This window comes from Natrix helvetica, assembly GCF_964273705.1.
Source record: "Natrix helvetica genome assembly, chromosome: 13".
Classification (NCBI taxonomy): Eukaryota; Metazoa; Chordata; class Lepidosauria; order Squamata; family Natricidae; genus Natrix; species Natrix helvetica.
The window spans coordinates 8,389,826-8,416,468 of NC_138557.1; the positions used below are offsets into that span (position 1 = coordinate 8,389,826).

The following is a 26,643-nucleotide window of genomic DNA, read 5'->3' on the forward strand; positions in this document are numbered from 1 at the left end:
GGGGGGGGGGGCATGATAGCAGGGTTCCAATATCTCAGGGGCTGCCGCGAAGAAGAGGGGATCAAACCATTCTCCAAAGCACCAGGAGGCAAGGCAAGAAGCAATGAATGGAAGCTAATCAAGGAGAGAAGCAACTTAGAACAAAGGAGAAATTTCCTGACGGTGAAAAGGCTGGAAAGCTACTTGTCTGGAATGGTAGAGGGTAGTGATGGCGAACCTTTTTTTGCTTGGATCCCAAAAGGGCGTGCGCATAAGCAATAGCGTGCATGTGCGTACCCACACACATAATGCAATACCCTCCCCCCGCACATGCGTGCACAATACCCCCCCTGCTGCCTCCCACGCATATGCGCAGGCCTCACTGAAGCCTCCAGACGTCCGTTGGGTCCGTTTTTCGCCCTCCGCAGGCTCCGGAGGCTTTCCTGAAGCCTGCTGAGGGCGAAAAACGGCACAACGGGCCTACCGGAAGTTTGGAAATGAACTTCCGGTAGTCTCTTTGGGTGCATTTGACGCCATCCACAGTCTTTGGAGGTTTTCCTAAAGCCTGTGGAGGGCGAAAACGGCTTCCTTCGGCCCCCTGGAAGGCCGAGAATCAGCTGGTCAGTGCGTGCACACGTGATGCAGCTGACATAGGACAATGCCTCGCATGCCCTCAGATATGGCTCCGTGTGGCCCATGCGACACGCGTGCCATCGGTTCGCCATCACGGGTATAGGGTGTCCTGCTCAAGCAGAGGTTAGACTAGAAAACCTCCAAAGTCCCTTCCAACTCTGTTCTTGCATTCTATGTTTTTGTCTCTGGCAAGTTTCAGAGACCAAGGGTTTCTGTGCTGCCTGGTATAAAGGAAATTTGCTGACTGGGTTTCCCCCCCCCTTTGGAAGAAAATCGGAAAGAAAGAAAACAATCTATGGATGCTTTGTTGAATTCTTTGGTCATTTTCCAAAAATAAAGAGGATTTAAAACATTGTTTTACATTGACACCCCCCCCAAAAAAAAGTAGTTGAGAGAAACCTGGCCATTTTCATCCTTCCAGACAAACCTGGTGATAGATTTAGTTTTAGCATGGAAATTTCAGCAGATGTCTATGGAGGGGAACCAACAGAAAATATCTGCTGAGCATTGATTGGGTGGGATGATGGATTGAGAGAACAGCAATATGAGGAGGTTGGGCGTCTACGGTCAGTAGACCATTATCACCTGAGAGTTGGCCCAACTTCAAGGGCAAAACTGTAGTACAATTGTGGATTTCCAGGAAAAAATACAAAGAAACAGGGGCAAAGTTCCACACCCCCAAACTGTACAACCGTCCTCGCAGTTCTGTTATCTCTAATTGTGTGCAAAATGAAGAAACACCATGGGGCCCATCCTCAACGACAGTTGCAGTCTACGTCACCCCACAACTAAACATTGTGGGATTCCTTCTGCCTGCAGAAACTGTAAGTAAGACGTGGTAAGGGAAGGAATGGCAGAAGTTGGGGATGGAGTTAAAAGAGGGATCAGCCTAGGATTTCTATGTAGTCACAACTGAGCAAAATTCAACCCCCTTTGAATTCTGTTGACTCTTGTCTAACTTCTAGAAGGTGCTAACCAAGGGTGGGCTTCAAAAATTTCAGCAACGGGTTCTCTGCCTAGTTCTGGATGGGTGTGGCTATGGTGGGTGTGGCCATGGTGGGCGTGGCCTAGCTGGCCTCCTGCACCACGGGGTGAGGGAGGCGCGTTTTTGCCTTCCCCAGGCTTGGGAGGCTTTCCTCGAGCCTCTGGAAGGGTGAAAACTGCCTCCCCGACCTCCGGAGACCTTCTGGACATTGGAAACAGGTCCATTTCTGGCTTTCCAGAACTTCTGGGAGGCCTGTTTTCCCCCCTCCCTGAGCCTCCGCACAGGCCCTGCACTTACCTTGCATCCAAAATGGACCACATGGAGACTTCTGGGAGGGGCGGGGTGAGGTGGGAGGAGTGGGGTGGAAGGGGCCAGCCGAGGGTGGGATTTGGAGGTTCTCCAAACCAGCTATAACATTAGCTATGGGTTCTCTTGAACCCAGGCGAACTCGTAGCAGCCCACCCCTGGTGCTAAATCTTAGCTGAGAAGATTCCAGTGTGTAGGCATGAGTAACAATAAATCCACTTAATTGGACCTTCACGTGTGGACCTGATCTTTTGCACCCGACATTCAATTCCTATCGACTTCCACTCTACCCTACTTTTGAGGAGATTCCATGCTTCTCTTCCGATTTCCTATCATTCTCACATTCTCAATCCTCTCGGCATTATCTTCTCTCCATCTCAGTTTTGGGGAGGGAGAGCTTCCTAAACCCTTTCCATATGTCTCTACAAAACCTGGAGTTTCCTGAATTTGGTGGCTTCTCCCAACTTCATCTGTGTGGTGCAATTTTATAGACTGGGACCTGTTTTTGGAAGAATAGGTTGGCCATTGGTATGCAGAATACAACAATTCCCTCATTCTGTTTCTGTTCCCCGCTATATCGTGCATTCCATTCCTTTGGAATGTTAAAGAAGGGAATTTCTAAAATTAATTCCAGAATTGAACATGCATACTTTCTTAAGTTCTTGCATCTTTTTTCCCTCTTGGTTCCCGAAAGAGCATATGTGATTGACAAAACACATGTAAACAAGTGAAATCTAAATGTGATTATTCTTCAAGCGTTTTGGGCCTGCAGACTTCTTTGCCTACATAATTGTACCAAGACCTTGGTGAAATGGCACTTGAAAGAAATCTCAATGCACAGTCCCACCAAAATGCTCTTTTCGTAGTGTTTCATTAATGTGTAAATTCCTGCCAGTAACCTAAGGGTGGGAAGTTTCAAGTTACTTCCATTCCATGCCAGTTTTACATCGGGGCCCATCTGTGTCCTGTGCAATGCTTTCTAGAACACGTTATGAATTAGGCTGGTTCTATCCAACATCTTCACCAGTGACACAAAAAATGTAGGAAGGGGCAAAAAAAAAAAAAAAAACCCAAAACCTCCACACACATAAATGGAAGGAATGGAAAGTTTCAACAAGTCATGAAAAAGCTACATATAAATCATGTATGAACTCCGGAAGAACAATGAAATCATCATGGATGTTGATAAAGATTCTCAAACATCCAGGTAGAGTTGAATCATTGCACCTGGACTAATTTTTTGTTAGAAATTATGTTTATATATAGCACTACAGAGCAAACAGTCACCATGTGCTTTACTGCTCAACTGTTTTAACTGTAACAGGAAACAGGAAACTCCACTTAGAACAAAAGAGCATAGAGTATATACCATAGATCCAAACTTGTAAACACTGCCATCTACTGGCTGAATTCTGCTGTAGTTGTGTCATAAAAGAATTCCAACATTTTTATTGTTAGTTTGAGAGACGTTTTGCTGCCTGTCCAGGCAGCCTCATCAGTCAGAGTAAACCAGTTAGACAAAGAATTGTTGGAATGTACCAATTCCTGCGATGCCAACCTCAGGGGTTTCCTCTCCATAGTGCATTGCAATATATTGACAAAGATTCTCAATCATCCAGTTGCAATTATTTAACCTTCAGACAACTTCATCCTTCATCCATTGTTGATTTACATGCCATCAAAGGGCCACTAACTCTCGGTGACCACATCTTCCCCGGGACAGAGGAGGAAGATTTAAGGAAAAGGTTGAAAGAAATGGAATTTAGAAGTATAGTGGCTCAGAATACGGTACTCAAACATGCAATTCAATGGTTACTTACCTGCTGGTTCCTCAGTGCTGGTAACCACCGATGTTGGGTTGACAACAGGGATTTCTGGGGGGGGGAAAGTGAAAAGCTTTCTTAGCTGACTTGAGTTTTCGGTTCTGACCGAGGCTTCCCAAGAGCACGAAGTAAACTCCTGGTCCCAACAAAAAACCCCTTTTATTAATTGACTGTGATTTCTGCTCATTCACCTCCAGCAAAGTCTTTCAAGGGAGGATTTACAGTCACAGACCTTATCTGGCTTGGAGAGCTGCCAGGCGATATCTGCTAAACTTGGCAAGGGCCATTCATCGTCCACCTGTGGCCTTACTCCCAAGTCGCTGAAATTTTTGAAGCCCACCCCTGGTTAGCACCTTCTAGAAGTTAGACAATAAAGGTTAGCTTATCTTACTCACTAATGCAGGGAGCTACAGGCGAGCGACTCTGTTGGAAGCCTTTGGCGCAACGATTGCACGTTAAGCCGGTGACACCATCTTTGCACGGACACTGCCCGGTGGTTTGATTGCAGGTTTTTCCAGCTGCGCCGACAGGGTGGCAGTCACATGCTGAAAAGTAAGAGGGGAGGGGGAGAAAGAAGAAGGGAAGACCTTAAAAACTAGAAATTGCAAGGGTCTCTCTCTCTCTCTCACTCTCTCTTTCTCTTACTCTCTCTCTCTCTTGCTCTCTCTCTCTCTCTCTTCCTCTCTCTTTCTTTCTCTCTCTCACTCTCTCTTTCTCTTTCTCTCTCTCTTTCTCTCTCTCTCTTTCTCTCTTCCTCTCTCTTTCTCTCTCTTTCTCTCTTTCTCTCTCTCTCTTTCTCTCTCACACACACACTCTCTCTGTCTCTCTCTCTCTTTCTCTCTCTCTTTCTCTCTCTCTCTCCCCCTCTCTCTCTTTCTCCTACTCTCTCTCTCTTTCTTTCTCTCTCTCTCTCTCTCTCTCACACACACACACACACACACTCTCTGTCTCTGTCTCTCTCTTTCTTTTTCTCTCTCTTTTTCTTTCTATCTCATTCACTCTCTCTCTCTCTCTCTCTCTCTCTCTCTCTCTCTCTCTCACACACACACACACACACACACACACTTCATAATACTGCATACCAAGCGATGCAGAGTTATGTGCAAACGGAACCTTGATTCAAAACACATGTTCGCTGTGACGAATAGCTCCTTCAAATGTCCCAGTTCGGGGCTCAGAATGTCAGCCTGCTGCAGAGCTGACTCAGTTGCACTCTTGATGTAACCAGGATCATGGGTACGAAGACGCTTCTCCAGGTACAAGCTTCTTCCTACCCAGGATCGTGGCTATATCAACTTACAACAGTCCATTCAGTGACCATTCAAAGCTCCAATGGCACTGGGGGGAAAAAGTGACGTATGACCAGTTTTCACAGTTATGACCGTTGCAGCATTCCCCACGGTCCCACGATCAGAATTCAGACACTTGGCAATTGGTTCATACTTACGACGGTTGCAGTGTTCCGGGGTCATGTCATCCCCGTTTGCAACCTTCTGAGTCAAAATATTGTCCACTGTTCCGGCTCTTTGCTACCAGTGGTGCTTCCCTCCAGCCAAAGCCCTGCACCAGGAGGCTAAAGCAGACCCCAAGTCAGAATGTCTCCCTTCCTCTGACTCCTACAAAAAAAATCCTGAAGGGGGAGACTCTCTGCTGCACCACAAACATTCATTGCACATACCCAGCCCAGGGGCCGTAGTTTGAGGACCCTTGGTCCTCAAGGGTCTATTGCACTAAATGCAATAGAAAAAAATGCAAATAATTTTTCTGTGGACCACCAAAATTTTCTTGCAGACCTGCCAGTGTTCCACTGACCACCCCTTGGTGACCACTGATTTAGTCAACTGACGTTCAGTAATGAATTGGTGCTAGATAAGAGTCCATTCAGGAGGGCTTGGATTTGGTCCTATTGTGAGAACATAATGATTCCAAGCTGATTGCTCTCTTGACTCCTCCCCCAGGCTCTGCCTGTTTTTCTCCTACAGCAGAGATGGCATTAGGACCAGGGGTGATATTACCTTCCCTACAGTGGTGGGCTTTAAATTTTTTTAGAAGCTCTTCTGTAGGTGTGGCCTGCTTTGTGGGAGTGGCTTGCTGGCCATGTGACCGGGTGGGAGTGGCTTGCCAGCCATGTGACTGGGTGGGTGTGGCCAACTTGTAAAACGTGGCGAAACTCACTTAATAATGTTCTTGCTTAGCAACCAAAATGTTGGCTCAGAACATTTGACGCATTTGGCATTTGAAGCACGTTTGTCTGAAAGCTGTCAAGTTACAAGACAGCTTTAAGACTTGTGGACTTCCACTCCCAGAATTCCTCCTCCAATCATGTTGGCTCAGGAACTCTGGCATTGAAGCACGCAAGTCTTAAAGCTGTCAAGTTACAAGACCCTTTCACCCCTAACCCTTTAGAAAAAAAAACCCCAGGGGTGTTCAAACTTGACAGCTTTAAGACTTGTGGACTTCAACTCCCAGAATTCTTCCTCCAGTCATGTTGGCTCAGGAACTCTGGCATTGAAGCACGCAAGTCTTAAAGCTGTCAAGTTACAAGACCCTTTCACCCCTAACCCTTTAGAAAAAAAAACCCAGGGGTGTTCAAACTTGACAGCTTTAAGACTTGTGGACTTCAACTCTCAGAATTCCCCCTCCAGTCATGTTGGCTCAGGAACTCTGGCATTGAAGCACACAAGTCTTAAAGCTGTCAAGTTACAAGACCCTTGCACCCCTAACCCTTTACAAAAAAAAACCCAGGGGTGTTCAAACTTGACAGCTTAAGATTTGTGGACTTCAACTCCCAGAATTCCTCTTCTCTCTCTTCATCTTGATGATGTGCGGACAGGCTGGGGGAGGGAGCTGGAACCGGTTCTAAATGGCACTGTAGATTTGTGGAACCTCTTTTATAGGAGAGGTTAGAACTGGCAGGAACCCACCCCTGCTTCCCTACCAGTTTGCAAATGTGAATGCATATGCTTAGCCCTCCACACGAGCTTTAGATGAAAAAAGGTTCTAAATGGGATGCCATAGAGCTGGGGTGGGAGGGCTGGGCCACCCGTGATTTCTCCTACCAGTTCGGGCAAACTGGTCCAAACCGGTAGAATGCCAACTCTGATTAGGTCCAGAAGTCTGTCATCCATTGTGACATGTTAACCCAGCATTGTGTGTTGTTAACCCTGGTTTGACCTCTTGCATGTTTCCAGTGATGGCCACACCTACAGAACGATCTTCTAGGCCCTAAATTCTGAACCCTTAAAAATTGCCTTCTCCTTTCCCCCTAACTTAGATGCTCTGCTCTAACTAGCATGAGTGCCAAAGAATGGAGGCCTTTGAACTCTGGTGCTGGAGAAGACTCCTGCGAGTCCCTTGGACTGCAAGGCGATTCAACCTAGAGGAGATCAACCCTGACTGCTCTTTAGAAGGCCAGATCCTGAAGATGAAGCTTAGATACTTTGGCCACCTAATAAGAAGGAAGGACTGACTGGAGAACAGCCTCATGCTGGGAACGATGGAGGGCAAATGAAGAAGGGGACGACAGAGAAGGAGGTGGCTGGATGGAGTCACCGAAGCAGTAGACATGAGCTTCAATGGACTCCAGAGGATGGTAGAGGACAGGAAGGCCTGGAGGAACATTGTCCATGGGGTCGCGATGGATCGGACACGACTTCACAACTAACAACAAATCTAGCATGGATAGGATAGGGTGCTAAGGCTCATTGAAACGAAAGAATTGCAGCTGTGGGAAGGAAGGAAAGAATAAAAAAGAAAAGAATTAAAGATGAAGGGTAGCTTTCCTTCCAATGGAGAATTTTTTAGCTTTGCCAAAAAAAAAATATAAAAAAAAATAGGGGAATAAAAGAGGCCTGGTTTATGTCATGGGGGGAATTTTAGAGGGAGGGTTACATTTATTTATAATGTCTTGGCTCATTTTTATTATCTGAGAACTAAACAGTCAGGGTGGTTTCTTGCTTCTTAAGACTCCGGGGGTTGATTAACAATTCTGGACAAGTCTTGCCCCCCCCAAAAAATGACTCGATTCCCCTTTGCTGTGAAATATGGCTTGTTACATTGCCATGAGCATTACAGACTTCATTGTGTGGAGATAAAACATTGTCGTTATCGGGATTCTTGGCATATTCACGCTGCAGGTAGAACTAACATTTCTGCTGGAGCCCAGTAAATATATAGAAAGGGTGTGATTTTTCAGTTGTCGTCCAACAACGTTAAATGCTGAGCAGTAGATCTCATTGGATCGGACGGCCATCTACATTCCTTCCCCTTGAAATAAAGCACACCACCCCCAAAGTTGAAAGAGAGTTATATAGACTGGATTAGCCGCAGAGATGCAAATTTGGAAATAATTATCATAAATTGCAGAGAAGTGGAAAGGCATTTTAGCGCAGTGGGAGAACTTGTCCTGAGTTCCTATATCTCTCCCTAAGCCACCCAGTCTGGCTTGCTTGTATTAGCCTAGTGCAGTCTGGCTTGTCTGTATTAGCCACATGCGGCTCTGGAGCCGCATGTGGCTCTTTCATCCCTCTGCTGCAGCTTCCTGTCACCAGTTGGCTCCACAATTGATAGGGCTTTCGGTTAGGACAGGTAGAGGAAAAAGGATGCCACGCTAGGAGGGGATTCTATGGTGGAGGAACGGGACTTCCGGTTGGCAGAGGGAAAAGGATGTCGTGCTAGGAGGAGACTCTATGGTGGGGGGAATTGGACTTCCAGTTGGCAGAGGAAAAAGGATGCCACACTAGGAGGAGACTCTAGGGGGAACTGGACTTCTGGGTCAGCTCCAGAATTGGATGAGAGGCTTTCAGTTAGGACTTTGGTAGCTCTTTGAATCTTTAAGGTTGCCGATCCCTGGCCTAGTGTGTTATATAAAACTAACTAATTGTGGCTTGCTAAACCACAGTTTCTGGCTTACATAGGCAGTGCATTGGGACAAGCTGAGCCTGATGCTGCATCACAGCGAGCCATCAAAACATAGAAACAGAAACTAACTTGAGTTTGGCCTGGGAGGAAAGGCATCTGCTGGACATCCGGTGTGGACCCCTAACTGTTGTGGCTTGTTCAAAAAGTCATGGTTAAAACACTTGGGTTAGTATAATGTGCAGAAAAACCAAGCCCATACATTTGCCCAACTGAATTTGTAAGATACTTCATGACCTTCAGTCAGTCTTTGAATTACAAAAATTACAAAAGAATCACAAAACTGTGTCTCACTTACTTTGGCCATGTCATATGGGTGAATTCACTGGAGAAAACACTTATGCTTGGAAGAGTTAGTGGTCAAAGGATGCCAGTCGCTCCAAAGAACATGGTGGCTGGACACCATCAAAGATTAAGGGACTAATCATACATAATCAACGTATGATGAACGGTTGCAGGAACTGGGCATGGCTAGTCTAGTGAAGAGAAGGACCAGGGAAGACAGGATAGCAGTCTTCAATATTTGAGAGGCTGCCACAGAGAGGAGGGGGTCAAGCTATTGTCCAAAGTACCCGAAGGCCAGACAAGGAATAATGGATGGAAACTGAACAAGGAGAGATTCAACCTGGAAATAAGGGGGAAATTTTCTGACAGTGAGAACTATCAACCGATGGAACAGAAGTTGCCTTCGGAAGTTGTGGGAGCTTCATCACTGGAAGCTTTCAAGAAGAGACTGGATTGCAATCTGTCAGAAATGGTATAGGGTCTCCTGCTTGAGTGTGGAAGGTTGGACTAGATGGCCTACAAGGTCCCTTCCAACTCTGTTAATCTATATTTGTATCTGGTAAAGCTGATAACAGCCAGAGTGTTGAACAACTCAAAGAAATAGGGCAAGATTAGAAGATGCGGAGAGACCTGGCCAATAGAATCACCCACAGTTAGATACAACTGAATGGATATCATCATCATCATCATCATCATGGCAAACAGAATATATGCCCAAGGATTTAGGTTTTAGATATGAGAAAAGACCATCTAAGAGACTCGTGGGAATTTTGGAGGAAAATGAAGCTGAACTACATCATAAAAGCAAAGAATTTGGATTCTGAAAACTTCATGAACAATTGGAATCATCTAGAAAGAAGCTAAGGAATCACACGAGATTGTTGTCCTATCAGTTGATAGATATTAGACACCGTATTTGAAAACAATGGATATTTCCTACCAATAAAAAATAGCATCTCAGGATGAAAGATCCCAAGTTAGTTCTCTTCTCTTCTGTACTAATTTCTGGTTTTCATTAAGTGCTATCAAGTCATTTTGGATTCCTAGCCACCTGATAAGTAGATCTTCTCTGACATAATCTGTCCCTAATCTGTTCTTTCAAGTCTTCCAATGGTGCACACCATGTTCCTCTATCTTGCTGCTAGTTGTTCTGACCGAGGCTTCCCAAGAGCATGAAGTAAATTCCTGGTCCCAACAAAAAACCCTTTTATTAATTGACTGTGAATTCTGTTCATTCACCTCCAGCAAAGACTTTTAAGGGAGGATTTACAGTCACAGATCTTCTCTGGCTTGGAGAGTTGACAGGCCAATATTTGCAAACCTTGGCAAGGAGTCTCAGAGAATCACGATCCAATTAAGGGAACTAATTGTCTCCTGCAAACTCCACTCCCCTTTCGTTCCTCTTTTATTTCCTCTGGGAGGGGCCACTCATCGCCCACCTGTGGCCTTACTCCGAAGTCAACCCTTGTTCTTTAGCTGTTCCCTTCATCTGGCAGCTCTGCGCATGCGCACACTGGGAACAGGCTCCAGCTGTTTGTCTGCCTCACTGATGTCTGACTCTGAAGGCAGCTGATAACTGGCATACGGCTCTGGCCTCCTCTCTGCCTCCGACACAGAGCCCTTATCAGAGCCTTCCCCAGACTCCAGGACTGGCCCATATTCCTCCCCAACCTCCTCACTGTCTGAATCTGCTGCCAGCTCCGCAGGCCGCTGGCGTGCCACAACACTGGTTGCTTCTCTTGCCTTCTCCCCTTCCTGGCACTGAACCTCTCAGGTCCCATGGGTGGTGGTCCTTAATGGATGGAAAAGGAAGAGTTACACTTAAAAGCCGTGAGCATCCCACCAACCCATTTTGGCCCAGTGCCTGTTGGAAGATGGAGGTGGGAGAGGGGGAGATGCATATCATGGTTTCCATCAGTGTGTAACAGTCAAACGCAATTTCAAAACCAAACAAAAATGCACACACACATGCACACCCTTCTACCCTCCCAAAGAGAGATGTTATCGTTCCCTTAATGTTCACCAGATGGGTTTTTTTGCCTGAGCACCATGGCCCAATGCAAGGGGTCTCCCTTAAAACACACAGAGGGAAACAGGCTTGCAGCTTCTAATGGGGAACAGATGCAATGGGCCTTATCAGATCTTGGCCAGTGTTGTAAATGGACATGTTTCCGATGAGGGTATTTGAAGGATTCAGCTGAGATAACACATGGCAGCGGGTGGCTGAGTCCTCAGCTGAGGTTGAGTTGCCCTTTAGTCACAACATGCTTTGAAGCTGGAGCCTTGCAGGGAAGCTTTTCCCTCTAGAAACAGAGTTGCTGTCTTTCTGGAGGGCCTGATGGTCAGATTGGACCTCCTGTCCTCTTCTGGGGTCTTTGAAGGCACCTTAGAAGGGCTATCCAGCATACTAGGTGTTTTAACCATGAAGTAATAGAGAAACCTGGATTTGCACCACACACTAAGGTTGTTGTTGTTGTTGTGAGTTGAGAAGTCATATCCGACCCATTGCTACTAATGGACGTTCCTCCAGGCCTTCCTGTCCTCTACCATCCTCTGGAGTCCATTGAAGCTCACACCAACTGCTTCGGTGACTCCATCCAGCCACTTCATTCTCTGTCATCCCCTTCTTCTTTTGCCCTCCATCGTTCCCAGCATGAGGCTCTTCTCCAGGGAGTCCTTCCTTCTCATTAGGTGGCCAAAGGATTTGAGTTTCCTCTTCAGGATCTGGCCTTCTAAAGAGCAGTCAGGGTTGATCTCCTCTAGGACTGACCTGTTTGATCACTTTTGCAGTCCAAGGGACTCGCAGAAGTCTTCTCCAGCACCATGCTAAGATATAAACCATGAATAGTTTGGTTCCTCAGCAGGATGGGCCCGAGTAACACCTAGCTTAAGTTGGTATTTGAATAGAATCCTCAAATTTAGGGTTCTTTAATTTTATTAAAGGGGATGCAGTGGCTCAGTGGCTAAGATTATGAACTTGTCGATCAGAAACTTCAGCAGTTGCAAGTAGAAAAATAGGAACCATCTTTGGTGGGAAGGTAACAGCGCTCCGTTTAGTCAAGCTGGCCACATGACCATGGTGACTTCTTCGGACAGCGCTGGCTCTTTGGGTTTGAAATGGAGACGAGCACCACCACCACCCCCAGTGTCGGGAACGACTAACACATATGTGCGAGGGGAACATTTACCTTTGCTAATTTTGTTCACAGTGTTTCTTTTCGAATCTTTGCAAAATTAAGCAACCAAATCTTGAGAGATCCCTGAAATTATATTTCAGTATAAGATCAGGTGGGATCTGGAGATCTTCCAAATGTTGCTGAATTATAGTTCCCAACACTTATAGCTTAAGTGGCTATAACACTCACCCCAAAATCCCACTGTTCTCCTGATTTGCAGAAGCTGCCGTATTGCTCGCCTGAAAAACCTCGATGCCGAAAAACCACCGAGAATCCAAAGAATCTAACTCTGCCTTTTATGCTCTGAGGAGTTCTTAAAACGCATCTCTCTTGGGCTAAGACTGAGTCAAAATCTGGGGCAAGAGAGGCGTGGCTACAAAGTTTAAAAGGACTCAGTCTCTGGGCAGAAAGGCAGAGTTAACCAATTCTTTGGCTTCTCTGCTCAGCACACTGGAGAAAGATTAGTTCCTGTGACTGTCATTCAATTCTCAAGCCCATCCACCTGAATCCAAACAGATCCAGATGGACCTGTTTTCCACTTGACTCTTTCCGGTTAATCCCAACTTTTATCTAGAGATAAATGTATGAACTTTGGGAAACTCTGATCAAAACTCCACAGGAAGCCAATTCCTTTCATCCTGACTCCAGATATGCCTAAACTAGAGATGAGTTCCTACCGATTTGGCCGAGTAGGTAGTAATTCGGCTTGTCATGCCCCCGAACCAGTTCTAACGACGGCGGTGTAGGTGTTGCCATCTTGTTTTTATCTTCTGCGCATGTGCGGAAGCATTTTTACCTACTGCCTATGCACGCATAGCGCGCATCAGGTGTACACTGGATGTAATCTGTTTATTGCCAGAGGTTTGGAGTGAATTTTTATTCTTGACTGATTTATTACTGGCAGTTTGCTAATTTTATTACTGATCCCTATTCTGTTTTAATGCTGATCTTATCTGTTTTATCCGATAATTTCAACTGCTGTGAAGCCTTCAGGCTTTTGCTGGCTTGTTTTTATTTAAAAAAAAAAGACTATGCAAAAAGACTTATCTAAACATTCTATTATAAACCAATATAACAAATCATGGAAATATGGAGAATATCTGGGCCGACTGTATGAACGATTCGACTTAATAGGCCAGCATTTGTTACTTATATTAAAATTCAACTTCAGCTAAAGGGCAATCCATTTGATATGAATGTTTTTAAAATCTTCTCATTCAACTGTTTTAAAAACATTTCTTCAAAAGTCATTGTCTCTAGCCAATCTGTTATAGATGAAACTGCTCAGTTGGTAAGAATGGGATGAACTAATTTTATTTTACCGAGTTAGTTTATGAAATGAGAATAAGTACGGAACTCTTTCTCAAACCTGGCAATGGGATGGTGAATTCCCAGATTGTCCCAAGAAGCTTCTTCACTTCTGAACTGAAGAAGCTTCTTGGATGAGAAACGAAACATCTTCAAGGGAAAACAAAGTCCAGTTGCCTTTTGAGAAAGGGCTGCTGGGGGTATGACTAAACACCGAAGGCCCCCGGACGCTGTTACCTTCCCACCAAAGATGGTTCCTATTTTTCTACTTGCATTTTTTATGTGCTTTCGAACTGCTAGGTTGGCAGAAGCTGGGACAAGGAACGGGAGCTCACTCTGTTATGCAACGCTAGGGATTCGAACAGCCGAACCGCCGACTTTTCTGATCCACAAGCTCAGCGTCTTAACTCCTGAGCCGCCGTGTCCTTAAGGAGGAGAATAGACCATGTTTAATGGAGTGGATAAGCATCTAAATCAGTCTGAATTCTTGCCAGAGGAGAACTTTAACTTTTAACTTTAACTTTTATTTAATTTATAAACCGCGCCCTCTCCCAGAAGCTCAATAAATTGCTATTAACGCTGTATCCCTTCTAACAGAATTAAAAGATTGCCTTCGAATTATTTTTTATGAAAAAGTTTGCTAAATAAAACATCTCCATTTTGCTTTCGTGGCTTAAATTCCAAACGAAGAAGAATGCTGATTACGCGCACGGAGACTAACACGCATGGAGAGGCACTTCCTAACAAGAATAACCCCGGAAACAGGCATTCAAAACGAGCTGCTCCAATGGACCGATATGGAATGGGTATCCAGGGGTTATGTTAGCAATTAGCTTTATGAACTGATACATTTTTTTAGAAATGGAAAATGACCATGGGGGAAAAAAAAACCCTGTAGTGGAAAAATCCCTGAGATTTTTTCCCCTCAGAGAAAAACATTTGCCAAACCCACATCCCCGTTAGGAAGGCATGTCAACAAGACTTCCGGGAGTCGTGATCCAGAGAGTTGGAGGGCAAAACATGTACGGGGTCAATAGCGTTACTAAAATGCCCATCTGTCCTTCAAAGGCGCCCGGAGAGATAAGAATAATCTTGCCAATCTAATGTAGGCCCTTATTCTTCACTAGATGATAACCTGGTGTTGCCCGTGTATTTATTTATCCTAAGACAGGAAAAGCCCTGATTTTGGCGACAATTAAATGAGTTCCAAATGTTTTCCCTCTGCCCTCAGAAGCGTCAGAAAAAGTGATACCACCTTAATTTCTAATGTTGGATTTTCCCCCTTACCAGAGGGAGCCCCTTGTGGAGTACTGTGAAGCTGTTACCGTGGCGACTCCACTGCGCTGCACAGTAGAAGCCATTTTACGGCAGTACGGTAGAAGACATTATAAAGCACAACATATCTTAGCAGAACACATATATCTTAGCAGAACAACAGATCTTAGCAGAACACATATATCTTAGCAGAACAACATATCTTAGCAGAACACATACCCCGAGAGGTGTTAGGGGTGTCTTACCCCCACAGTATCTGTTTCCAGAGGGTGAGTGAGTAATCTGTGTATCAAGTTTGGTTGAAATTGCTTGAGGCGCTCCAGAGTTATGCTGGAACACACACACACACACACACACCGTGCCATTTTTAGATACTGTAGATATATAGAATAGATAGATATATAGAATAAATAGGTAGGTAGGTAGGTAGATAGGTAGGTAGGTAGGTAGGTAGATAGATAGATAGATAAAGCGAGTGCATCTATAGTCTTAATTGAATGCAGCGGTTGTTAAGCAAATGTATCGTCCACAATCGGTGTTGAGATTTTTTGCCAGTAACTGGAAGTAAATGATTGTTTTTGGCAAAAAAAAAAACAACAACATTGTACATTGAGCTCAGGTGAATGTGGGACATTGCAAATAGGTGTAAATGCAGGCCAGTTGCCAAGTACCCAGAATGCGATCACACGAATGGTCAGTCCCTTTTGGGGACTCATATATACTTATAACAACTCTTACAGGCAGCCTGCAACCTCTACATATTCAAAGAAAAACCAGAAAGCAAAACCCTCTCTCAACGAACCAGCAGTAAAGCCATTTTATGGCATTTCTTCAGTTACAGAAATGAACCTCAAAATGTGCTTACGTTGGCTTTTTAGCCACAGCAGTTCAATTAAAGCAACACTGAACCAGAGGTGGTATTCAGCAGGTTCTGACTAGTTCTGGAGAACCAGTAGCGGAAATTTTGAGTAGTTCGGAGAACCGGTAAATGCCACCTCTGACTGGCCCCGCCCCCATCTATTCTCTGCCTCCTGAGTCCCAACTGATTGAGAGGGAATGGAGATTTTACAGTATTCTTCCTCTGGAGTGGGGAGGGAATGGACATTTTACAGTATCCTTCCCCTGGAATGGAGAAGGAATGGGGATTTTGCAGTATCCTTCCTCTGGAGGGGGGAGGGAATGGGGATTTTGCAATATCCTTTCCCTGGAGTAGGGAGGGAATGGAGATTTTACAGTATCCTTCTCCTGGAGTGGGGAGGGAATGGAGATTTTGCAGTATCCTTCCCCTGGAGTGGGGAGGGAATGGGGATTTTGCAGTATCCTTCCCCTGGAGTAGGGAGGGAATGGACATTTTGCAGTATCCTTCCCCTGGAGTGGAGAGGGAATGGGGATTTTGCAGTATCCTTCCTCTGGAGTGGAGAGGGAATGGGGATTTTGCAGTATCCTTCCCCTGGAGTGGGGAGGGAATGGGGATTTTGCAGTATCCTTCCCCTGGAGTGGAGAGGGAATGGACATTTTGCAGTATCCTTCCCCTGGAGTGGAGAGGGAATGGGGATTTTGTAGTATCCTTCCCCTGGAATGGAGAAGGAATGGGGATTTTGCAGTATCCTTCCTCTGGAGTGGAGAGGGAATGGGGATTTTGCAGTATCCTTTCCCTGGAGTAGGGAGGGAATGGAGATTTTACAGTATCCTTCTCCTGGAGTGGGGAGGGAATGGAGATTTTGCAGTATCCTTCCCCTGGAGTGGGGAGGGAATGGAGATTTTGCAGTATCCTTCCTCTGGAGTAGGGAGGGAATGGACATTTTGCAGTATCCTTCCCCTGGAGTGGAGAGGGAATGGGGATTTTGCAGTATCCTTCTCCTGGAGTGGGGAGGGAATGGACATTTTACAGTATTCTTCCTCTGGAGTGGGGAGGGAATGGACATTTTACAGTATTCTTCCTCTGGAGTGGGGAGGGAATGGACATTTTGCAATAACATTCCCCTGCCACGCCCACCAAGCCATGCCCACCAAGCCACACCCACAGAACCGGTAGTAAAAATGTTTGAATCCCACCGCTGGGCTGACCGTTTTGAAATCCAGCATTTTTCTTACGATTGAGTTCACTTGATGCTTTAGCTGGGGGAGAGAAGTAATAATTGATTTGTTAGCTTTAAGACAGTTTCCTTCTTTTTGAGATATTCTTGGGACATCACACACAAGTCTTCCATCCGCTGTGGCCTTGGTTTTAGGAAGGGAGTATAAAAAGCTTGCACGAGGGCTGCTTGAAGTGTCTTGAGTAGATAACGCTTCTGGCTTTGGCACAGAAAATGCATTAGGAGTCTGAAAATCTATTTTTGGCATCAAATACAGAAACAACAAGTGAGTCTCAGTGCCTTTGTGCCGGTACTTGAGACCGGGGGGGGAGGGGGGAGCGACGTCGTGTTTTAGTTTACATTCAAACTCAAACCCGTCGAATTTTGCATTTTCATACCGAGGCTGCAAGTAAAAATGGCATTGTGAAAACTCTGGACTTTTCAGAATGTTGTGCAATGGATCCCTGGCTCCCCCCCCCCCCTTTTCTCCTGGTAGGAAGGAAAAGCTTGCGCAAAGAGGCAAGTGGATTTAGAAAATGTGCAAAAATGTTTTTGTTAGAGAAAAGCATCTGCAAAATCTATTTTCTCTCTTTGTGTGTGTGTGTGTGTGTGTGTGTACATATGGTACATATAAATATACATATATATACACACACACACACATATATATATATATATATATATATATATATATATATATATATATATATATATATATATATATATATATATATATATATATATATATATTCCATCTGTCTGTCTGTCTCTCTATCTATCTAATTTCTTTCATGTATTTATGTCTCTGTCTGTCTGTCCGTCTATCATCTATCACTATCTGTCTGTCTGTCTATCTATCCATCATTTATCCATCCATCCATCCATCCATCCATCCATCTATCATCTATCTATCTATCTATCTATCATCTATCTATCTATCTATCTATCTATCTATCTATCTATCTAATCATCTCTCATCTCTCTCATCTCTCACTCTCACCTCTGTCTATCATCCATCTTTATTATCCCTTTCATTTGTTTCTATTTATATCAATTTCATTTCTCTCTCTGTCTCTCTCTGCCTATCTGTCTATGTCTCTATCTCTGTGTGTGTGTCAGAGGTGGGCTGCTAATTTTTTTACTACTGGTTCAGGTGTGCTCCCACATCCAGGCGGATGGGCAGAGCCTCCCAGCGCCGCTACTATCAGTTTGCCCGATCCGGGTCAAACCGGGAGCAACCCACTTCTGGTGCGTGTATATATATGTCTGTGTACCTATCTGTCTGCCTATCTGAATGTTGACTATATCTATACGTGTATCTATATGTGTATCTTTATCTCACCATCCATCCATCCATCCCATCCATCCCATCCGTCTGTCTGTCTATCTGTCTCCTTCCCTCTCTGGCCCAAGATACTTGATGAGTTTCAGAATTGGGAAGAGATTCGAAGCAGGCTCTCCAAGGTCCTGGTTCAACTTTTTAAAGCCATCCGTGGTGACATTACAAGAGAGAAGCCACCAGAATCTTCTAAAAGGAGGTTGGGGCAAATCTGAAGGATTCATTCACAGAGGCTGTCTTGAAGAATCTTCTGGAATGTCTCCTACCATCTTACTTCCAGGAACAACGAATCCTTATATCCCGTCAGAATGTTAGCAATAGCTCCAAGAAGCTTTATTTATGGATTCCAGTGGCTTCATTTTCTCTCTGACTGTGAAAACTGAAACAGGAAATGGCACACTCCACTTCTCTCATCCAGAGTCTTCAGGAGTTGAGCAGCCAATAAATTTAGACAAACAAATGCTCTGCCCTACACATTGGTAAAAAAAAATCAGAACACCAAATACAAGCTAGGTGGATACGACCTTGTAGATGACCCACACTCTGTCAAGGACCTTGGAGTGCTCATATCAAACGATTTAAGTGCTAGAGCACACTGTAACAGCATCGCCAAAAAGGCATTAAGAGTTGTTAACCTAATCTTACAAAGCTTCTCCTTCGGTAATATCGTATTGCTAAGTAGGGCATACAAAGCCTTTGCCAGACCAATTCTCGAATACAGCTCATCTGTCTGGAATCCGCACTGTACATCGGACATTAATACAACTGAGCGAGTCCAGAAGTATTTCATGAAAAGAGTACTACACTCCTCTGCTCGCAACAGAATACCCTACACCACCAGGCTTGAAATTTTGGGCTTGGACTACCTAGAACTACGCCACCTACGGTCGGACTTAAGCGTAATACACAAAGTTATCCGCTACAACGTCCTGCCAATCAATGACTACTTCAGCTTCACCGCAATTATACCAGAGCACACAACAGATACAAATTCAATGTAAACCACTCCAAACTTGATTGCAGAAAATATGACTTCAGCAAAAGAGAGTGGTCAATGCCTGGAATGCTCTACCTGACTCCATAGTTACATCTTCAAATCCCCCAAACTTTAACCTTAAACAGTCTCCTATTGACCTCACCCAGGGGTGGATTGCTGCTGGTGCATGTGCAATCTTGCCAACCGGTTCAGCCGATAGGAATCCACCTCTGACCTCACTCCATTCCTAAGAGTCTGTAAGAGGCATGCATAAGCGCACCATCGCACCTACCATCCCTGTCCTACTGCCCCCGTTTATTCGTACTCATTTCAAGACGTACTCACGTTTATTCTTATACCTATTATCTTGTAAACGATTGACAAATCAACAAACAAACCTATAGAGTACAATTCTGGAGATCTCCTTGGAAAGTGAGGATGTATGTTGTCCTACCCTGATGGATCTATGTGTCCTCTTCAAAGAAATGCATCTGATGAGCCATCACCAAGCCTTCCAGGACATTTAAAGTCTGTGGTTAGGCCATCCACCAGAGCGTATCGCTTCTTAATGGAGATGCTTTGTTACTAATGCTCTACAATTACTGGCTCAGAAGATCTCAGAGCAGGACTTGCCCCAACAGATGCCAAGCTGGTGTTTCAGCTCTACCAATTAGAGAGAGGGAAACCGACTATCATCCAACCGAGGAAGGGAGGGGGTGTTTCTCTTAGTATTCACTGGGAATACTAAGACAGCTGAAAGACTGCCAGGGGTTTATGGGATGGGAAGAAGAGTAGAGTGGGTGGGAATTGACCTAGACTTCACTTCAGGCACTCTTGCGCAGACAGCCTCAAGTCTGCCTGAATGGATCCGCAGCTCTGCTTTGGCACCCCACCACTGTGGACCACAAATCAGCACTTTGGGTGTACCTGTGTGGCATAGGATAAGTGGGAGTTTTTTTCAAGGAAGGCATTTAAATCCCGAGCAAAGAACATAAGCTGAGTAACAAGAGCTTCAATTTCCACCATTCCTGGTGACAGCCAAGATTGGAGCAATTGGAGAAAGTTAAATGAATGACTTGGGGAGAAAGGCTTGACAAAGATCAGCTGTCTCTAGTGCATAAGGTTTCACTTATTATGTTCTAGACCAGGGGTCTTCAAGCTTTAAGACTTGTGGACTTCAACTCCCAGAATTCCCAGAATGCTGGCCAGAGAATTCTGGGAGTTGAAGCCCACAAGTCTTAAAGTTTGCGCGCGCACCAAATTGACAGTAATGCCTGCAGCAAACCTCTCCCTGGAACTAGGTATGTTTTACCTAACAAAGAGAAGGATTAGGGGAGACATCTTCAAATACTTGAAGGGCTGTCACAGAGAAGAAGGCCTCCATTTATTCTCCATAGCACCTGAGGTTAGGGCAAGAAGCAATGGGTGGAAGCTTGTCAGAGAGAAATCCAACATGGAAATGAGGGATTTCTTGACAGTTAAGAACAATTAAGCAATGGAATTAAGCTTGCATCCAGGAAACCCATCACTGGAAGCTTTCAAGAAAAGATTGGGCAACCGTTTGTCTGGGATGGAATAAGATCTCCTGCTTGAGCAAGGGATTGGACCGGAAGACCTCCAAGGTCCCTTCCAGCTCTATGACTCTATGTCTACAGAGATCCTCAGTCATCCAACCGGGTCATGGTTATCTTTTGTGCTTTTTTTTGCAAGAGGCAACTGGACTTTCTGATTTTTCTTTGATAGACGTTTCACTTCTCCTCCAAGAAGCTTCTTCAGAGAACATCCTGCAGAAAGCACAGCTCCAGCTTCTCAATGAAAATCAATTCTTGGAGGAGAAGCATCTTCACTAAAGAAAAAACAGAAAGTCCAGTCATGTCTTGAAAATCCCCTCTAGGACAACGACGATTCTATGATTCTAAGTACAGATGGTACCGTATTTTTCAGAGTATAAGACACACCTTTTTCCCCTCAAAAAAAGAGGGTGAAAAGCTGGTGCATCTTATACACTGAATAAAAGCATTTTAGGCCTCCCGAAACCTTGCCCACTTTGCAAAAATGGCGATGTATAGCTGTTAGGAGGCTTCCAGAGTGCTCCTGGGGGGTGAGGAGGGCAGAAATGAATGAAAAATGGGCTGTTTTTTGCTCATTCCCCCCCAGCCCCCAGGAGCACTGACTCCTATAGGCTATGCATGTCCCTTTTTTGACAAAAAAACCGGGCTCGTTTTTATGAAAAACGGGCCATTTCTGGGAGGTCTGCAGAGTGCAAAAACTTTTTTTAAAAAATTTGCCTCTTTAAAAACTTGGTGCGTCTTATACTCCAGTGTGTCTTATACTCCGAAAAATATGGTAGTTTCCCTCTAAAATTTCTCCCCTTCTCCAACTTATCCCCCCTTCTGCAGCACATTCTTTCTTGGCTGTACTACCTGATTTCCTTGTAACCAGAGATGGCCGTGGCTTTAACCTGAGAGAGTCTCCCCACAAAACAGGAGTTCCACCTTTGAGCTCTTGGCTCCGGCGTACAACTGGGGGATGGGAAGGCCAGCAAAGAAAAGCTTGGGAGGGTCAGCTTCCAAATGAATCAATCTCAAAGATATGCCTTGTGTGGCCAGTGTGTTTGTATCGGCAGGCCTACCAAGAAGCCGGGGAAACTTCACGGCAGCTGTGGTCCCAAGGAGATCCTTTACTAGGCCCACAGAGGAAATGACTCAGGGTTGTTTTTCTTTTTAATGTTTTCTTTCTTTTTACATTTTTTTTTTTGAGAAACTGCAGGCTGACAAGTTCATTGCCTGCCTGCCCGCCTGCCACTTCTTTGCTGGGTATGTTTCTCAGCCCCAGATGGTCTCCAGGAAAGTATATGGACGAAGGGAGAGAAATTGAGGCCACCGTCCAGCAAGAGTGGCCGTAGACGGCAGAAGGGAATTTGGAGTCACGTCCCTTGCTGCGTAGAGGACCTCAGGGGTGAAAGAAATGGAGAGGAAAAGCTGCGATGAAGAAACTATGGGGCTAGCAGTCACACCAAAATCATCATCATCACCATTGCGAGATGATTAGGAGAATGGAGGCTAACAGTTGAAGGAATTGGGCACAACTACTTCAATGAATGATGGTGCTGGAGAAGACTCCTGCGAGTCCCTTGGACTGAAAGGTGATCCAACCGGTCAGTCCTAGAGGAGATCAACCCTGACTGCTCTTTAGAAGGCCAGATCCTGAAGAGGAAACTCAAAGACTTTGGCCATCTAATGAGAAGGAAGAAGGACTCACTGGAGAAGAGCCTCATGCTGGGAACGATGGAAGGCAAAAGAAGAAGGGGACGACAGAGAATGAGGTGGCTGGATGGAGTCACTGAAGCAGTCCACGTGAGCTTAAATGGACTATAGAGGACGGTAGAGGACAGGAAGGACTGGAGGAACGTTGTCCATGGGGTCGCAACTAACAACAACTTTAATGAAAAGAAGGATAGCAGTCTTCCACTATCTAAGGGGCTGTCACAAAAAAGAGGGAGTCAAGCTATTCTCCAAAGCACCTAAAGGCAGAACAAGAAGCAATGGATGAAAACCAAGCAAAGAGTGAAGCAACGTAGAAATAAGGAGGAATTTCCTGACAGTGAGAACCATTAATCAGTGGAACGGCTTGCTTTCAGAAGTTATGGGTCAGGGGTGTCAAACTCGATTTCATTGAGGGCCGCATCAGGATTGTGTTTGACCTTGGGTGGCCAGGGTGGGGGTGGACATGGCCAGGGTGGGGGTGGCCAGATTAATGTCACTCATGTTGAGGGCACAAGTGGTGGCTCAAGCGCTCTGCTAGTGAAAACAGGCTTCCAAGCTCCGTTTTCAGCTGCGACGGCCTCCTGCAACCCTCTGCCAGCGAAAATTGAGCTTGTGAGGGCCACTCACAGCCCTCCCAAGCTCCGTTTTCGCTGGCAGAGGCACCGCGGGCTGGTTCTTTGCTGTTTCCTGGGCAGCCCCGCGGGCAAGATCTAAGCACCCCATGGGCTGGATCCGTCATCCCCGTCACTCATTATGGTTGGTGCAGACACTGAATGTCCATCTTGGAGCACTACCATACTCAGTGCAGATCAGGTAGATCACTAAGCTGTGATCTACTAGACCAGGGGTCAGGAAACTGCAGCTCTGGAGCCGCATGTGGCTCTTTCCTCCCTCTGCTGCGGCTCCGTCATTGGTCGGTGCCACAATTTTGAGAGGAGCTTCTGGGGGGGGGGGAGAGAAGCATAGTGCGCCAGGAGAAGACTCTATGTTTTCCAGTTATCTCCACTATTGATAGGGCTTTCGTTTATGACAGGTAGAGGAAAAACTACGCCGCGCTAGGAGGAGACTCTATGGTTGGGAACTGGACTTCCGGTCAGCAGAGGAAGAAGGACGCCATGCTAGGAGGAGACTCTATGGTTGGGAACTGGACTTCCGGTCATCAGAGGAAGAAGGATGCCATGCTAGGAGGAGACTCTATGGTGGGGGGGGGGGAACTGGACTTCCGGTCAGCTCCAGAATTGAACAGGGGGCTTCCGGTTAGGACCTTTGTGGCTCCCGCTGTTTTCTTTTCTGTGGGAAACGGGTCCAAATGGCTCTTTGAGTGTTTAAGTTTGCCGATCCCTGGACTAGGCTATCAACATCCTCATCACTCATTATGGATGATGTAGTTAGTGAAAGGGCCACATCACTCACCCCCATCCTGCATGCCACTACTCACACCCAATGCTGGACCTATCTTCTGCCCCGGCCATTACCTCTCACATCCCCCCTTAGCTTAAGATAGAGGGACGCTTGAAAAAATAAAAGCAGTGAGGTGTGGCCAGGAGAAAACCTACATTTGGGTTTTGTTTCTTTGCCATTTAAAACTAATTCAACTCAACCGCAGTTTGCATGATTGCTCGCCATTCAGGCATTTAATGCTTCTCTCCTCCGGTCCAATTAAAGCTGTTCAATCAGGAGTAAATTTGGGTGGGTTCCAGGTACTATAACTAAGATGTTCGGGGAATACAAGAGAGGGAGGGGAGGGGCAGGATTTAGAGCCCGAAGTTGCCATTTTAATAGCCAAGATGGTTGTGTGTATAGGAGAAGGAATGGCAGAACCTGGGGGCGGAGTTAAAAGAGGGATTAGCCTAGAATCCCTACATAGCCACAAGTAGACAAAGTCCAAGCTCCCTTGTGTTCTGTTGACCCTTATTTAACTCCAAGCAAGTGCTAGCTTTCAGTTGAGAAGATTCCTAAGCTGTTTAGCAATACATTGCTCTGACCCAGCCTTCCTTAAAAAGCATGAAGCAGGGTCTTGGTCCCGGCAAAACCTCTTTTATCTACACGACTGTGAACTCCTGATATTCACAGTCAGCAAAGCTTAGCAAACAGTCTTTCAGAGGAATGTTTATCAACACGAACCTTATCTCGCTTGGAGAGCTGCCAGATAACTAGTTTCCAAAATGTAGGGCGAGGCAATACTTGGCACAGAGTCTCTTATAGTCACAAACAGAATTTTCCACTCTTGAAACGACCGAAGAAATGAATTGTTTCCTGCAAAAGCCCCCTCCCCATTCGCTCCGCTTTTGTTTCCTACGGGAGGGGCCAATCAACCTCCAAGGTGTGGCTTTACTCCTAAGTCGACCCTGCTTTCTTAGTTGTCCTTGTCTTCTGGCAGCTCTGCGCATGCGCACACTGGGAACAGGCTCCAGCTGTTCCTCTGCCTCGCTGCTGTCTAACTCCCTCTCTGCCTCTGACACAGAGACCTTGTCTGAGCTTTCCTCAGCCCCCAGGACTGGCCCATGTTCCTCCCCAACCTCCTCACTGTTGAAACTCTGCTGCTAGATCCGCTGGCCACCAGTGGGCCACAACATACATTGGTTTATGTGTGGACCTGCTGTTTCCTGCCTAACACTGTGAGATGACTAGTTGGAATTCCCTGTTCGCTCACTTCCTTATCTGTAGGTTGGCTGACTTGTTCCAGGGATGTGTCATTTCCCTTCCCTTTTGGGACATCTCCAGATCTCCTGGCCTCCATAAGCCACGTCTGTTTTCTCAGTGCCAAGGACGTAGCTAGTCATATCCCCCCCCCCTTCCCTTCGCTGTGGTATCTTCTGACTGGGAACCAAACTTAGTTTCCAAGTTTGACTTCAGTTCTGTGTTGCAATCCCTCCCAGATGGCTTTTTCAGAAACAGAGGGACTCCTTCCAAGGTGGCTGCCATGGGAAGGCAGCAAAAGTCGCCATGTGCTTCAGCAGAGAGCATGAACTTCTCAGACCGAGATGTAAGGATAGGGAAAAGAGGCACAGAGGAGGAAATCTTGCCAGTTCACCGCCTGGGTGATTAACAACAATTACGTCTCCATGAACTAATAATAAGGAGTGAGAGGGAAGTCCCCGTTAGCTTCTCTCGGTCTGGATTTTACAAGATGCTTGTTAAAATTGGAAACATTTTCCTGTGCGGCGCACATTCTGTCCGATTCCTTCGGGATAGATTTGTGGTTTTATTTTTTTTCCAGGCCATTCATGAAGGAGGAAGAAAGGGCTCTCTCCAAAGCACTCAGAGCGAGGCCCGTCTTCAAGCCGAAACACGAAGTTCTCGCTAGCTTGTAGGACACCCTGCGATGAAGCAGTGTGAACTGCCAGAGAATTTAGTTTCCTGGAACCAAAACATTTGCAGTTTCTGGAAAAAGAAAGCAACTTTGCTCTACCAAATACCTAAGAAGGGTCAGTGCTTATAAACGAAAAGCAATAAGAATGATGATTAAACAAAAACATCTGAACTGCAGGAAAAAAACAATGGCTACCAACCTGCCTTCCATTGAGGACCTGCACACTGCACGAGTCACAAAGAGGAGAGAGAGTGAGAGTGAGAGTGAGAGTGAGAGTGAGAGAGAGAGAGAGAGAGAGAGACTAGCACAAAGCCACTGAGTCTGTTTTCAAGCCTAAAGTGGGACTAGAACTCACCATCTCTTAGTGATTGGCCCAGTCATCCATCTGGCTTTCATGCCTAAGGTGGAACTAGAATTCACCATCTCCTTCTGATTGGCCCCAAGTCACCCAGTTGGCTTTCATGCCTAAAGTGGGATTTGAACTCACTGTCTCCTGGTTTCTAGGTTAACACCTTGACCACTAGACCAAATTGGTCACTCTTTAATCCCACACTCTTTGGCCGTTCACCAGGTGGTTTGGATGTTAGTTAAGCCCATAGGCGTGGCTTGTATTATGAGTCTTCTTCTTGTAGTGTGTCATTTATTGCATTTTGATAGTTTCAACTCTGCTTTGTATTTTGTGGACTACATTCCATCGGTTTGTTTATTTGTTGTTAGCTATCCCGAGCAGCGTGCGTCAAATAAGCCGCCATATTAGTTCTCTAAATAAATGAACGTAATTTTGATTTAATAGTTCAGTGTCGAGACCGCCTGACTCCACCACGAGACTCTGGGTGGCTTACAATTAAAAAATAATTAAAAAGAAAACAGAGATATCAAAGAAAAGGGAAGACAAACCACAAAGCAATTATTTTATGCTGATGGAGGAATGTGCGCAAAGTTTTTTAAAAAATGGATCTCATTTTTTGCCTTTTGATTCTAAACTCA

The 26,643-nt window shown here is 45.5% G+C and overlaps 1 protein-coding gene across 2 annotated transcripts in view; it reads right to left on the reverse strand.

Annotated features, from left to right (window-relative positions):
* NTN3 (netrin 3) overlaps nucleotides 1–26,643 on the reverse strand; it is a 105,837-nt gene that overhangs the window by 24,919 nt on the left and 54,275 nt on the right. For both annotated transcript variants that reach the window (XM_081965915.1, XM_081965914.1), the window contains exons 4-5: nucleotides 4,122–4,271; nucleotides 3,724–3,777 (exon numbers count right to left, since the gene is read on the reverse strand). In XM_081965915.1, coding sequence (XP_081822041.1) covers nucleotides 3,724–3,777; nucleotides 4,122–4,271 — 204 coding nt within the window. The remainder of the gene's footprint in view (nucleotides 1–3,723; nucleotides 3,778–4,121; nucleotides 4,272–26,643) is intronic.